The sequence below is a fragment of the Bufo bufo genome, chromosome 9 (genome assembly GCF_905171765.1).
Source record: "Bufo bufo chromosome 9, aBufBuf1.1, whole genome shotgun sequence".
In the NCBI taxonomy this organism is placed as follows: domain Eukaryota; kingdom Metazoa; phylum Chordata; class Amphibia; order Anura; family Bufonidae; genus Bufo; species Bufo bufo.
In genome coordinates, this window is record NC_053397.1 from 107,320,959 (window position 1) to 107,336,977 (window position 16,019).

The window sequence follows — 16,019 nt, forward strand, 5'->3', positions numbered from 1 at the left end:
ATAATGGCAGCTAGGCATCCTCCAATAAGGCTAATCTGACATCATCAATTGCCTAATAGCAGTGGAATTAATCCATTAAGTCTTATGGCAGCAACTGCACAGCCAGCAACTTGGCCAAGTGAGAGGTCAGTTTGCACATGGATTATTGGGAGCGTATTGTTGTTTTCAGGCCCTGTCCAATAGAAAGTCATCATAGTCCTCATTGTCATCATCTCTACCATATTTCTCAGACTGTAATATGTTATGGGCTCCTTGACCCTCCTCAAGATTCTCATCTTTGCTCAAGCACCAAAATCACCATGGCTATCAGTACCACCACCATGGCTAAAAGTTTCACTACTACCACCACCAACACAGCTATACATTTCAGTAATCATATCTTCCTCCTCAACCTGAACCTCTTCCTCATGATAGTCCAAACGCTGACTGTTCACAAAGGATTCATCAACAGGAAAACTTAGTCTCTTTGGAGAAAAGGACCCACAAAAAGGCCTCAGTGAAGACAGTGGTGGCCCCAGGTGATCAACTGCATTTTTTAATATACTGAATGTTTTAATAAACTATGATTTTTGTATTTTAAAAAGGTCAATTAGACAGAGTCCATTACAATATATGGTCAGTAACTATGATGCACACTAGTACATCAGGTGGCACACTATCAGCACCAGAATTACCATTGTAAAATATTTGTTGTGATTATGAATCATATGATGAAAATTGGGACGATTCACATTAATAATATATTGAGTTGTATATTTTATGCAAAATTTACTAACATCAACGTCCAAATTCAATATCCGAAATGCAGACATAAGGGCTATACGTCAAGCCGTCAGAACAACCTGAAACAGAAAGTGACTGTAGAACAAATGCTGTAGAACAAAAACTGCTGACATTTTTTTTTATTAAAGACCAATTGAAAAAAAGATTTTTAGCCCAAAAAGGATAAAATAGAATAAAAAAGATTTCCCCCAAAGGTGTTCATAGCCTTTAAGTTTACTTTCGTCTATATAAAAGCCTTGATATCTGTCCAATGTGCAAGCCTAAAAAACATGACAGATCCTGGCTGGTATTTTATATAGTATCTATGGCATGTCCACTGACATTAAAACTACAGTCTCTCATGATTCGCTGAGGCTGATTGCCAGGCATTATGAGCAAGTCTGCCCAGACAGTGTCCTTCATTTTGATTAATTTGTGTGGGTTGAATCACAAAAACTTTAGATTAATTGGAAACTGAACTTTTTGGGAAATTTGTAACATTTGATTTGTTTAGAATCGATTAGCTCATCTCTAATATATTACAATCACAATAACAGATTTTGAGCAGAGCAAGTAATAAGTGTGATGTCAAATTGAACGCATTTCACTGCAGTATAATATGTTTGTCATTGATACCATCAATATCTTTAAATTGACTTTTTGCTGCTGAATTTGGAACTTTTAAAAAGTTTTCTCTTGATTTGAGTTTTCTAGCTATAACAAATATAACATTGTTATATTGTTAAAATATTCAATTCAATTCTTATTCACTGATATCTTTATTTATAGACATTCCTTGCCAAAAAGCAAAAAAAAAAGTGATGATTTGATCAGACCTAGTTTCAGCATGGTTGACTGTTTATGTTCAGTCGTGTTGATTTTAAAAATAAGAGCATGTATTCACTTTAATTTAGATCCCTATGAGGGAAACGCACCATCTCCACGTCATAAAAAAATTTCCCCCAAAAAGGATAAAAAGAATTCAAAATACTCTACATCTAAAAAACCAAGAAGGAAGAAAAAGAAGACTATTGTAGAATATGAAGACGAACAAGAAGGTATTTTGTAAAATGGGCATGTTTGGGTGCAAAATATTGGCCCCAAAGAACATAGATTTGAGTCATATCATGTCTGACTTGGATCTCTGTGCTCAAATGTGCAAGGTCTTGTTGAGATTAGCTCAAAACCTTTAAAGGTCTCTAGTGGTTTTAGAGAAAATAATGACTTGCAAGATGATAAGGTAAGTAGGCAAGAGTTTCCATTATCGATAATTGTATTTTATCGCAAAGAAAATATTGTTAATTAGATTCTGTGGAGCATGCTTAGTACGAGTGTCTGCACTAAGAAACTAAAAAACAGTTAAAATCGTGAATATATATTGATAAGCATTCAGAAAATAAATGACAACATGGGCAATACAAACTGAGTATGTGAAAGTGGTGGTCCCATGAATAAATATGACATTTATCTGTTAGATCACATAAAACATAAGTTTTCCATTGGAATTATTTGCAAAAATGTTCCTGTGTCTATATGTATATTGTTGTCACATACTCATTATGGTCCCCCTGCTGCTCTTTTGATTACCTCTTAGAAAATTCACTTTTTACTTTCATTGGTCTTGGTCACACTCTGTAGTTCAGTCCTTCCTCTACAAGGCTAGTGGAGTGATTATTCTTACTGTGCAAGCCAGCCAACAAAAATGAGTGCACTTGAAGAGGCTTTTTTAAGCACTAGACACATTGACACAGGAGCCTTTTCTTTCATTCTATTTGAAAACTTGCTATATTTTTCCCGATCTAAAAGCATAATTTAAAATTCAGTTGTGGGGCAACCTCTCATGAAGACAAACCTGGTCCATTTTTGGGCATATAGACATCATAAAGGGCTCACCTGCCACTTTATGAGCCAGAACAGAAAGTGACACTGTATGAGTGCCTACAATTCTGGTGAACTGCAGCTGTCCTTGTATTATAAGTATTGTCAATCATCTGAATAGCTTTCATGTAGCACTTCAATTCACCTGTAGTGGCCAACTGCAGCATTTATATGTTATATGAAAATAGCTGTCTCACTTTGATACATTTTAGATTCTAATCAGAAGTCACCGTCATCAAAATATAAAAAACGACCTACAAAAAAGTCCAGAAAAAATCCTAAGAAGAAGAAAGTTCTTGAGTCAGAAGAAGAAATTGAAGGTAGTGTATTTACAAGTTACTTGATGTAATAATGATGAATAAGTATTTCTAAGTGAAGTTTGAAAACTGCTATATACATGCCTATCCCTAATATGATTTAAAAATGTTTAACATAAAAACATGACTTAAACAATAGGTCTTTTTCTGATGACCCATTCCCTTTAAAAATTATAAATAATCATAACTTGCTGAGCCCCAATCCAGACTGCTCTCTATTTCCTGCTCCCAAAGTTGCCAGAGGGAATGGCTTGGATTGCTGCTGAGCCAGTCATTGGTTGAGGCATGCTGCAGTAACAAGGGAAGGCCACTTAATATTGTATGTAGCTGTGATCTTCATCTCCTGAAAACATCTGATCAGCAGGGGTGCCAGGAGTTGTATTATTGTCAATCTGATTACTTATTCTAAGGATAGGTGATCAATAGTAAACTCCTGGAAAACACTTTTAATGTAACTTTGTGAACTCAAGGTAATCACCAATATATATATTTTTCCATGGCAAGGTGTATATAACCTTATATAGATTATATCTAGACAAAAATGTGTCTAAAACTGAATCTATACCGTAACACTATTATCATATACTATAAAAGTTTACTGTGTTGTGTATACTGACCATTACCTAACATATCAAGTATAGCCATTCAATGGCTCTTCCAGGAGTGGACACTCCATAACTAGAAGTTAAGGTTAGTTTTAGAATTATTCACAGTAAAAGGTAAAGAACTGAGCAGGGAATAATGAATCTCATCTGCTAAAATTCTTCTCCTCTTAGTTGTTTTGTTGTTATTTTATGTAACATGCTTCTGGCGTAAAATTCAATGATGGTATTAATATGAAGAACAATCTATGAGCCTAATTAACATTGTGTCTATACAAAGTACAAAAACTAGTTTTCAGGATTCATTGATTGTTGATAAATCTTGCTTACAGAATCTGAAGAGAATATGTCTTCTTCATCATTCTCCTCATCATCTTCTTCATCAAGTGTAAAAGGGAGCAAAAAGACCAAAAAGCTTTCAAGGAAAAATCAAAAGAAAATTAAGGATGATGATGAACCTGATCCAGACAATCCGGATAGAGACCCTGGAGGTATACATGTGTCTATTCATAGAGAGTTGTCAGTCACTGATAAGACGGATATTAAAAAGTATAAATTACAAGTTTAACTGATCATTTTCCCGCAAAAACTACACATCAGTGATCAGTCTAATCAGCTTTGCCAGCTCTATAACACACTGCCTACATATTGCATTGTATTTCATGGTGACAGGTTCTTTCTAACCTCCTTCTATTACTGTTGGGTCTTTAAAGATGGCGCCTTAAAAAAGATTCAGTTTTCAAGTTTTTTTATATATATTTTTTTTTCAGTATCAAAATGCAAGAAAAACTATACATATGTGGTATCACCAAATTCGTACTGACCTGGAGAATGAAGAGCACAAGTCAGTTTTACCACATAGTGAATGCCACAAAAGAAAAAAAAAAGTAAAACTGTGGCAAAATAGTGTTTTTTTTACAATTCCACTCCATTTGGATTTGTTTCCCACTTCCCACTAACTCCTATGCAATATTAAATGGTGGCATTAGAAAGTACAACTTGTCTTGCAAAAAAACAGGCCCTCACATGGCTATGTGAACTGAAATATAGAAAAGTTATGGCTTTGGAAGGCAGGGAGCGCAAAATGAAAACGCAAAAATGAAAAAACTTCTGAGGTAGAAAGGGTTGTTAAATGAGATGCATATTAATCCTGGTAAGGTTACTACCTCCTCTCTAACATAAGCAGTGTCAGCACTTCATGATACACTCTACATCTATGCTGATTCCAGTCCTGTGATGACTGATAATGGTTGGGTCTTGGAGGGCGATGATGCTGCTAACTAGCTGCTAGTGGCTTCTCTATTGGCTTTGTTATCCTCCATGTGTGCCCCTGGTTACAATATGAATCACAATGGGGGTAATTTACAAAAGGTACGCCAGTTTTCTGGCGTACAAAAGTCACAGTATTTTTTTGTACATAGTATGTTGCACAAAAATTAGCAACTTTTTGAGTTTTTACACGACTCTCGCCACACTCTTTAATGGTGGGTGGAGCTTAGTGGAAAGGGGCTCGGTCACACAACCCAACACATTTATCTACACCAGCATCAAGGGTAGGTTTCAGTTTCTAGTGTGCAAACATCACATATGGAGCAAATTCATTAAGATGCCTGTGCCTCTCAATAAATTGGTCACATGTTATGCCAGCAGATGTTTTACTACGGCTGGCCTGTGAAATTGCAATCTTTAGTAAAATACCCCCAATTAATAAGTGAAGGAAGGCTTCATGGATAATTATATAATGTATAATTGTATAGCTTCTAGTGGCCTGTATTAATATAGAAGAAATGTGCATGTTTTCAGGGTCAATTATATCTATTTTTCCTTTGTTGTTTTTTCTCTAAAGTAAAAAGATCTCACAAGATATTTCCAATTAATAAAAAGAAATACAGTTCAGAGGACAGTAAAAAGGGACACAACAAGGGAAAGAATAAAACAACATGTTAAACAAGCAAAAAAAGATTCCTACAGCGTTTTTTAAATAACACATTAAAATTGAGTTTTGCTGTATCCACATTTTAGAACTTCTGGATTGCATACCTAGTAGATACTGGCAGAGCCATCATCAGGGCAGTACTGGCTTTACTGGAGTCAGTCGCCTGGAAGTGCACTGAATTTTAATGATACTGTGTGTCATGGGTTGGGGGAGAGGCCTCTCCTAGCACATAGACTTTTACTAAAGAAACAAATATAGAGGTTCTGTTTGGATTTGAACCCCAGACCTCGTATAGCAGGCAGAAGATTTACCGTTATACCATAGACCTGCTACATTTGAAAGCTATAATTTTCTGTGATATTAAAGGGAACCTGTCACCAGGATTTTGTGCATAGAGCTGGGGACATGGGCTGCTAGATGACCACTAGCACATCTGCAATACCCAGTCCCCACAGCTCTCTGTGCTTTTATTGTGTTAAAAAACCGTTTTGATCCATATGCAAATGACCTGATATGAGTCCTGTGTCCGGAGATGAGTCAAGCGGAAAGGAGCCCAGCACTGTAACTTTAACTTTTTAGAAATATAAATAACTCTTATCATAAAGGAAAAGATGGAAAATAAAAGTTTAATTTTATTGCCATAACTTTTAATAAATAATTGATGTGATAGGTGTATACTGTGAACTGAACCCCAGACCATTTGTATCAATGGGCTCTGTAGTAAGAGTAGGATTTTCTGTGTCTGACAGTTACTAAATATAGGTGCATCTCAATAAATTTGAATATCATTGAAAAGTTAAAAGGCATCTGTCAGAAGATTCGTACCTAGGAAAGCGGCTGACCTGTTACATGTGCTCTTGGCACCTTAAGGCATTTGCATTGGTCCCATGTTCATAAGTGCCGGTATTGCTGAGAAAAATGATGTTCTAATATATGCAATGAGCCGCTAGGAGCAACGGGGGTCTTGCCATTACTCCTGAGATTCTTCTCTCTCTGCAACTGCCACACCCTCTGCACTTTGATTGACAGGGCCAGGCAGTTAAAACGTCATCACACCTGGTCCTGACAATCAAAGTGCAGGAAGCTCGGCAATTGCAGAGAGAGAAGACCCTCAGGTGTAACGACAACTCCCCCATTGCTCCTAGAGGCTCATTAGCATATATTAAAACATCATTTTTCTCAGCAATGTGGGCACATATGAACATGGGACCAACACAGATGCCTTCAGCTACCAATTGAGCATGTAACATGTCATCCAGTTTCATAGGTACAAATCTGCTGACAGATGCCCTTTAATTTATTTCAGTAATTCATTCAAAAACATTAAATAAACACTTGAAATAGATCACTCTGTATATAATTAATATATGTAATATAAGTGTTTCACTATTTGAATTGAATTTCTGAAATAAATTAACTTTTCGATGATATTCTAATTTATTGAGATGCACCTATAGTATGACAATTCATATTATGCCTGTGAAAATAAACAGTAGTACTAGTTTGACACAGAAAATCCTATGGTTACTACAGTGCCCTTCTTTAAAGTAGTGACTAAGGCTGCTGCTGGCTATACAGAAGGTCTGTGGTGCAATTTCCAGAACATACCTGTGAAATAGTTTATTTATTAAAGGTTATGGCAGAAAAAAGGAACTTATTTTTCTTTTACGGTAAAAGTTACATTTTTCTGCAAAGTTAATGTTACTAAAAATAAATAACAGGGCAAAAATTCTTACAATAAATGTGTTTTTGTAACATACCTATTATGAAATTTCACAAAACAGTATTTGGTATCCCTGGAGAATTTTTGTCCTTCATTCCCTCAACTCATAAAAATTGATAAAAATTAAAATCCTAGTGTGTACGGCAAAATGGTTGTTATGGCTAAACCTTCTATGAGCAAGCATTGATTAACAACATGATTTACATCAGTTTCTGATGGACATTATGACAAATCTGTCAGTCCATGGAAGGTTACATTGCCTCCCACCAGCCCCTACCCACATTTCTGACCACTTACAAAAAGTGACGAGAGATTCACAGATGGCTAAAAGTCACAAACTTTTGGGAAAATGTAGCCAGTGCCATTTTTATTTTTATTTTACTGCTGTAAAGTCACTTATAAATTCTAATCTGAATGTATGGATTTAAACTGTGCAATTCTAGATCCAACATCTAAAGACAAACCCAAGAAGCCAAAGAAACCAAAGACAAAGGAAGACGATGATGAACCTGAATCTCCTCCAGAAGGTAAGGAGATTAAATGAAATCAATTCAAGTACTTGCCTAATAAAAGAATAAACCCTGTAAACCCTGGCAGACAGGAGCCTGCCTTGTAGATGCAGTGCAATGGTAAGGGATTGATGGAAAGTGAAAACCCATAAGCAGACATCTATTCAGGCGCAAACAACAAAAATTGGTTCCTTTATTGAATTATTTTTAAACAACAAATTTTGAGGCTAGTGGTGGCTCTTTGTCAGGTTACAAAAGGCAGGTAATATGGTACATGCAAACTTGCAGTTTAAATCCTTGGTGCTTTTTTCTGGATGTAAAATGCAAGTTGGCATTTACTTTGCATCACTGTTTTTTTGTAACCCAACGAAGAAGCACTTTAAGCCCTGAAATTGAGTATTTAAAGGGAATCTGTCACCAGTTTTATGGTGTCCTATTAATTGATGACAGATCTCTTTAGCAAAATGCTGGGTCGCTTTCTTTAATTGATTCAGCCGTTTTGCCAAAATCTTGTATTGAACAGCTCCCTCACATGCCAATGAAGCCCTATATTCATGAGCTCATGGTTATCTCTGCCCACCTGCTGCTGATTCATTTTTGTTTTCTCACTTATAAATCATATTAGTCTAGTGAAACCAAACAGATATGGATTTTTATTTACAATAAACTAATATAGTCCATTGTAAAACACAGATAGTCACAAAAATATTAATCCACAGATCCAAAATTAAAACCTTCCTCACCTAATGAGGGAAAAGATGGAAACACCAATGAACCCAGAACTAGAGAAGGTACCATTGTAACAGTTATTATTATCTAATATATAAAGCTGAGTGTATGTATGTGTGTATTTCCACTAAAGGAATCAGCACCGTCACATTTACAAACACCAAATTTGGCACACAGGTACATCAGGTTTCTAGGAAGGTTTTAGAACAGGTCTCAGTTCTCTAGCATCTACCGTTCCTAAGATATTTCCCAAAAATTAATTAACCAATAGAAGCCTGGTCACATGACCTTTATCAGCCAAGAGCAGCTCGCAGGCCCTTAGTCTCCACATACACACAGTTTTACACCAGGTTTCCATAACAACACAGCCATTTTTCTTCACTGCTGTAGGTCAGCTTTAAAGGGGCTGGGGCGCTGTGGATTACACTGTTAAGGGAGCCAAGTGCTGTGGAGGTCACAGTTCAGGGGGCAAAAGACAGACTTAAGAACCCTTCCCCCAGGTCCTAATAAGCCACACCCCTGACCCGGTTAGGTACCGCCCCCCCCCACTCAGCAGCTGACGGGGATTTTAAAAAATGAAGGTAAAAATCAAGTTCTGTCAGCTGCAGGGTTGGGAGGGCGGGTGACTATATACCTGCTTCTCACGCACAGACAGCACAGTGCTGCTGTCTGAGAGTGAGCTGTTCAAAAGGATATCCCTGTGTGCATCCAGGCCCTGCGCCGAACGGAGGACAGGGAGTCTGAAAGCCGGACTGCTCTGGCCACCTAGCCACCCTAGGGGCAGGCTGCTGTGGAGGTGACAGTTAAGGGGATGGTCCGCTATGGAGGTCAGTGTTAAGGGGCAGATTGCTGTAAACCCCACTGTGCAAATCACTGTTAAGGAGAAGGGGTATTATAGAGGTAACTAATAAAAGGGCGGCCGCTGTGGAGGTCACTGTTAAAGGGGCGGACTACTGTGGAGGTCACTGTTAAGGGGGAAAGATGCTGTGGAGATCACTGTTAAAGGGGTGGGCTGCTGTGGAGTTCACTGTTAAGGGGGCGTAATGCTGTAAAGGTCACTGTTAAGTGGGCAGGCACTGTGAAGGTATCTGTTGAGGGGGCAGGGAACAGTGAAAGTCACAGTTGAGGTCCGTAATGGAGGTCATTGTTAAGGGGCTGGGTGCTGTAGAGGTCACTGTTAAGGGGGTGGGGTGTTGTGGGGATTGCATTTTAAGGGAACGGAGCTCTGTGGAGGTCACTGTTAAGGGGGCGGGTTATTGTGGAAATCACTGTTAATAAGACGGGGTACTGTGGAGGTCACTAATAAAGTGGCGGCCGCTGTAGAGGTCACTGTTAAAGGGGTGGGCGCTGTGGATGTTACTATTAAGGGGGCAGGTCATTGTGGAGGTCACTGTTAAAGGGGCGGAGTACTGTAGATGTCACTTTTATAGTGGATACTGTAGATATCTTTTAATGACACACACAAACATTAAATGAAATAGATGAAATATACCTGTGCGAAGCCGGGTCCTTCTGCTAGTAGATCATAAACAGCAGTATTAAATGGTCACGGTACTTTCACACAACTTGGTAGGTGAATATGAGAAACTTTGTAACATATTTTTTTATAAGAGAAAATGCTTCTCCCCACTTTATAAATAACACATAAACAACTTTAATTTGTGAGAAATCCATCTTGTAAGACCAACATGGGCTGTCTAATCATTGTAGGATTAGATTATGTCACCCTATAGAAGGGTATAGAGAGGGGAGGGTGGAGGAAAGAAGTGCAGAGAGAAACAAGCAGACAGACCTGATTCGGATCTCCTCCTTGCTGGCTGACATCACAGAGCTGGAGCGCCGAAATCTCGCGATGCGCGAGCTAGCGCATGCGTAGTTCGTTCCCTGTGCTGATGCCAGCACAGGGAATGAACATGATGCCGACACTGCGCATGCGCTAACTCGCGTATCGCGAGATTTCGGCGCTCCAGCTCTGTGACGTCAGCCAGCAAGGAGGAGATTCGGAGGGCGCGGGGCGGTGCTGGGCTCCTTTCTGCTGGACTCATCTCCGGACACAGGACTCATATCAGGTTCATTTGCATATGGATCAAAATGGTTTTTTAACACAATAAAAGCACAGAGAGCTATGGGGACTGGGTATTGTGGATGTGGTAGCGGCCATCTAGCAGCCCATGTCCCCAGCTCTATGCACAAATTCCTGGTGACAGGTTCCCTTTAATTAAGTAGTATGTTACTTAAATGTAGCTAAAATAATTTGCACCATTTTTATCTACACTGTTCACTGATCACCATAAATAATGTGTTCCCTATATTGTACAGGTTATTATGATTACAGGGATACCAAATAGTTTTTTGTAATATTTAATAATAGGTATGTTACAAAAAGACATTTTTATAATAGTTTTTGCTCTTAAATTTTTTAGTAACTTTAACTTTTTAGAAATATAAATAACTCTTATCATAAAGGAAAAGATGGAAAATAAAAGTTAAATTTTTCTGCATAACTTTTAATAAATAATTGATGTGATAGGTGTATATTGTGAACTGAACCCCAGACCATTTGTATCAATGGGCTCTGTAGTAAGAGTAGGATTTTCTGTGTCTGACAGTTACTAAATATAGGTGCATCTCAATAAATTTGAATATCATCGAAAAGTTAAAGGGCATCTGTCAGAAGATTCGTACCTATGAAAGCGGCTGACCTGTTAAATGTGCTCTTGGCACCTTAAGGCATTTGCATTGGTCCCATGTTCATAAGTGCCGGTATTGCTGAGAAAAATGATGTTCTAATATATGCAAATGAGCCGCTAGGAGCAACGGGGGTCTTGCCATTACTCCTGAGATTCTTCTCTCTCTGCAACTGCCACACCCTCTGCACTTTGATTGACAGGGCCAGGCAGTTAAAACGTCATCACACCTGGTCCTGACAATCAAAGTGCAGGAAGCTCGGCAATTGCAGAGAGAGAAGACCCTCAGGTGTAACGACAACTCCCCCATTGCTCCTAGAGGCTCATTAGCATATATTAAAACATCATTTTTCTCAGCAATGTGGGCACATATGAACATGGGACCAACACAGATGCCTTCAGCTACCAATTGAGCATGTAACATGTCATCCAGTTTCATAGGTACAAATCTGCTTACAGATGCCCTTTAATTTATTTCAGTAATTCATTCAAAAACATTAAATAAACACTTGAAATAGATCACTCTGTATATAATTAATATATGTAATATAAGTGTTTCACTATTTGAATTGAATTTCTGAAATAAATTAACTTTTCGATGATATTCTAATTTATTGAGATGCACCTATAGTATGACAATTCATATTATGCCTGTGAAAATAAACAGTAGTACTAGTTTGACACAGAAAATCCTATGGTTACTACAGTGCCCTTCTTTAAAGTAGTGACTAAGGCTGCTGCCGGCTATACAGAAGGTCTGTGGTGCAATTTCCAGAACATACCTGTGAAATAGTTTATTTATTAAAGGTTATGGCAGAAAAAAGGAACTTATTTTTCTTTTACGGTAAAAGTTACATTTTTCTGCAAAGTTAATGTTACTAAAAATAAATAACAGGGCAAAAATTCTTACAATAAATGTGTTTTTGTAACATACCTATTATGAAATTTCACAAAACAGTATTTGGTATCCCTGGAGAATTTTTGTCCTTCATTCCCTCAACCCATAAAAATTGATAAAAATTAAAATCCTAGTGTGTACGGCAAAATGGTTGTTATGGCTAAACCTTCTATGAGCAAGCATTGATTAACAACATGATTTACATCAGTTTCTGATGGACATTATGACAAATCTGTCAGTCCATGGAAGGTTACATTGCCTCCCACCAGCCCCTACCCACATTTCTGACCACTTACAAAAAGTGACGAGAGATTCACAGATGGCTAAAAGTCACAAACTTTTGGGAAAATGTAGCCAGTGCCATTTTTATTTTTATTTTACTGCTGTAAAGTCACTTATAAATTCTAATCTGAATGTATGGATTTAAACTGTGCAATTCTAGATCCAACATCTAAAGACAAAGACAAACCCAAGAAGCCAAAGAAACCAAAGACAAAGGAAGACGATGATGAACCTGAATCTCCTCCAGAAGGTAAGGAGATTAAATGAAATCAATTCAAGTACTTGCCTAATAAAAGAATAAACCCTGTAAACCCTGGCAGACAGGAGCCTGCCTTGTAGATGCAGTGCAATGGTAAGGGATTGATGGAAAGTGAAAACCCATAAGCAGACATCTATTCAGGCGCAAACAACAAAAATTGGTTCCTTTATTGAATTATTTTTAAACAACAAATTTTGAGGCTAGTGGTGGCTCTTTGTCAGGTTACAAAAGGCAGGTAATATGGTACATGCAAACTTGCAGTTTAAATCCTTGGTGCTTTTTTCTGGATGTAAAATGCAAGTTGGCATTTACTGTGCATCACTGTTTTTTTGTAACCCAACGAAGAAGCACTTTAAGCCCTGAAATGGAGTATTTAAAGGGAATCTGTCACCAGTTTTATGGTGTCCTATTAATTTGTGACAGATCTCTTTAGCAAAATGCTGGGTCGCTTTCTCTAATTGATTCAGCCGTTTTGCCAAAATCTTGTATTGAACAGCTCCCTCACATGCCAATGAGGCCCTATATTCATGAGCTCATGGTTATCTCTGCCCACCTGCTGCTGATTCATTTTTGTTTTCTCACTTATAAATCATATTAGTCTAGTGAAACCAAACAGATATGGATTTTTATTTACAATAAACTAATATAGTCCATTGTAAAACACAGATAGTCACAAAAATATTAATCCACAGATCCAAAATTAAAACCTTCCTCACCTAATGAGGGAAAAGATGGAAACACCAATGAACCCAGAACTAGAGAAGGTACCATTGTAACAGTTATTATTATCTAATATATAAAGCTGAGTGTATGTATGTGTGTATTTCCACTAAAGGAATCAGCACCGTCACATTTACAAACACGAAATTTGGCACACAGGTACGTCAGGTTTCTGGGAAGGTTTTAGAACAGGTCTCAGTTCTCTAGCACCTACAGTTCCTAAGATATTTCCCAAAAATTAATTAACCAATAGAAGCCTGGTCACATGACGTTTATCAGCCAAGAGCAGCTCGCAGGCCCTTAGTCTCCACATACACACAGTTTTACACCAGGTTTCTATAACAACACAGCCATTTTTCTTCACTGCTGTAGGTCAGCTTTAAAGGGGCTGGGGCGCTGTGGATTACACTGTTAAGGGAGCCAAGTGCTGTGGAGGTCACAGTTCAGGGGGCAAAAGACAGACTTAAGAACCCTGCCCCCAGGTCCTAATAAGCCATACCCCTGACCCGGTTAGGTACCGCCCCCCCCCACTCAGCAGCTGACGGGGATTTTAAAAAATGAAGGTAAAAATCAAGTTCTGTCAGCTGCAGGGTTGGGAGGGCGGGTGACTATATACCTGCTTCTCATGCACAGACAGCACAGTGCTGCTGTCTGAGAGTGAGCTGTTCAAAAGGACATCCCTGTGTGCATCCATGCCCTGCGCCGAACGGAGGACAGGGAGTCTGAAAGCCGGACTGCTCTGGCCACCTAGCCACCCTAGGGGCAGGCTGCTGTGGAGGTGACAGTTAAGGGGATGGTCCGCTATGGAGGTCAGTGTTAAGGGGCAGATTGCTGTAGACCCCACTGTGCAAATCACTGTTAAGGAGAAGGGGTATTATAGAGGTAACTAATAAAAGGGCGGCCGCTGTGGAGGTCACTGTTAAAGGGGCGGACTACTGTGGAGGTCACTGTTAAGGGGGAAAGATGCTGTGGAGATCACTGTTAAAGGGGTGGGCTGCTGTGGAGTTCACTGTTAAGGGGGCGTAATGCTGTAAAGGTCACTGTTAAGTGGGCAGGCACTGTGAAGGTATCTGTTGAGGGGGCAGGGAACAGTGAAAGTCACAGTTGAGGTCCGTAATGGAGGTCATTGTTAAGGGGCTGGGTGCTGTAGAGGTCACTGTTAAGGGGGTGGGGTGTTGTGGGGATTGCATTTTAAGGGAACGGAGCTCTGTGGAGGTCACTGTTAAGGGGGCGGGTTATTGTGGAAATCACTGTTAATAAGACGGGGTACTGTGGAGGTCACTAATAAAGTGGCGGCCGCTGTAGAGGTCACTGTTAAAGGGGTGGGCGCTGTGGATGTTACTATTAAGGGGGCAGGTCATTGTGGAGGTCACTGTTAAAGGGGCGGAGTACTGTAGATGTCACTTTTATAGTGGATACTGTAGATATCTTTTAATGACACACACAAACATTAAATGAAATAGATGAAATATACCTGTGCGAAGCCGGGTCCTTCTGCTAGTAGATCATAAACAGCAGTATTAAATGGTCACGGTACTTTCACACAACTTGGTAGGTGAATATGAGAAACTTTGTAACATATTTTTTTATAAGAGAAAATGCTTCTCCCCACTTTATAAATAACACATAAACAACTTTAATTTGTGAGAAATCCATCTTGTAAGACCAACATGGGCTGTCTAATCATTGTAGGATTAGATTATGTCACCCTATAGAAGGGTATAGAGAGGGGAGGGTGGAGGAAAGAAGTGCAGAGAGAAACAAGCAGACAGACCTGATTCGGATCTCCTCCTTGCTGGCTGACATCACAGAGCTGGAGCGCCGAAATCTCGCGATGCGCGAGCTAGCGCATGCGTAGTTCGTTCCCTGTGCTGATGCCAGCACAGGGAATGAACATGATGCCGACACTGCGCATGCGCTAACTCGCGTATCGCGAGATTTCGGCGCTCCAGCTCTGTGACGTCAGCCAGCAAGGAGGAGATTCGGAGGGCGCGGGGCGGTGCTGGGCTCCTTTCTGCTGGACTCATCTCCGGACACAGGACTCATATCAGGTTCATTTGCATATGGATCAAAATGGTTTTTTAACACAATAAAAGCACAGAGAGCTATGGGGACTGGGTATTGTGGATGTGGTAGCGGCCATCTAGCAGCCCATGTCCCCAGCTCTATGCACAAATTCCTGGTGACAGGTTCCCTTTAATTAAGTAGTATGTTACTTAAATGTAGCTAAAATAATTTGCACCATTTTTATCTACACTGTTCACTGATCACCATAAATAATGTGTTCCCTATATTGTACAGGTTATTATGATTACAGGGATACCAAATAGTTTTTTGTAATATTTAATAATAGGTATGTTACAAAAAGACATTTTTATAATAGTTTTTGCTCTTAAATTTTTTAGTAACTTTAACTTTTTAGAAATATAAATAACTCTTATCATAAAGGAAAAGATGGAAAATAAAAGTTAAATTTTTCTGCATAACTTTTAATAAATAATTGATGTGATAGGTGTATATTGTGAACTGAACCCCAGACCATTTGTATCAATGGGCTCTGTAGTAAGAGTAGGATTTTCTGTGTCTGACAGTTACTAAATATAGGTGCATCTCAATAAATTTGAATATCATCGAAAAGTTAAAGGGCATCTGTCAGAAGATTCGTACCTATGAAAGCGGCTGACCTGTTAAATGTGCTCTTGGCACCTTAAGGCATT

The 16,019-nt window shown here is 38.9% G+C and overlaps 1 protein-coding gene across 1 annotated transcript in view; it reads left to right on the plus strand.

Moving 5' to 3' along the window:
* Positions 1 to 16,019, plus strand: part of PRG4 (proteoglycan 4) — a 181,890-nt gene that overhangs the window by 52,603 nt on the left and 113,268 nt on the right. Inside the window, exons 7-10 of the mRNA XM_040408297.1 lie at positions 2,853 to 2,960; positions 3,892 to 4,050; positions 7,662 to 7,745; positions 12,484 to 12,573. Of these exons, the coding sequence (XP_040264231.1) occupies positions 2,853 to 2,960; positions 3,892 to 4,050; positions 7,662 to 7,745; positions 12,484 to 12,573 (441 nt within the window). The remainder of the gene's footprint in view (positions 1 to 2,852; positions 2,961 to 3,891; positions 4,051 to 7,661; positions 7,746 to 12,483; positions 12,574 to 16,019) is intronic.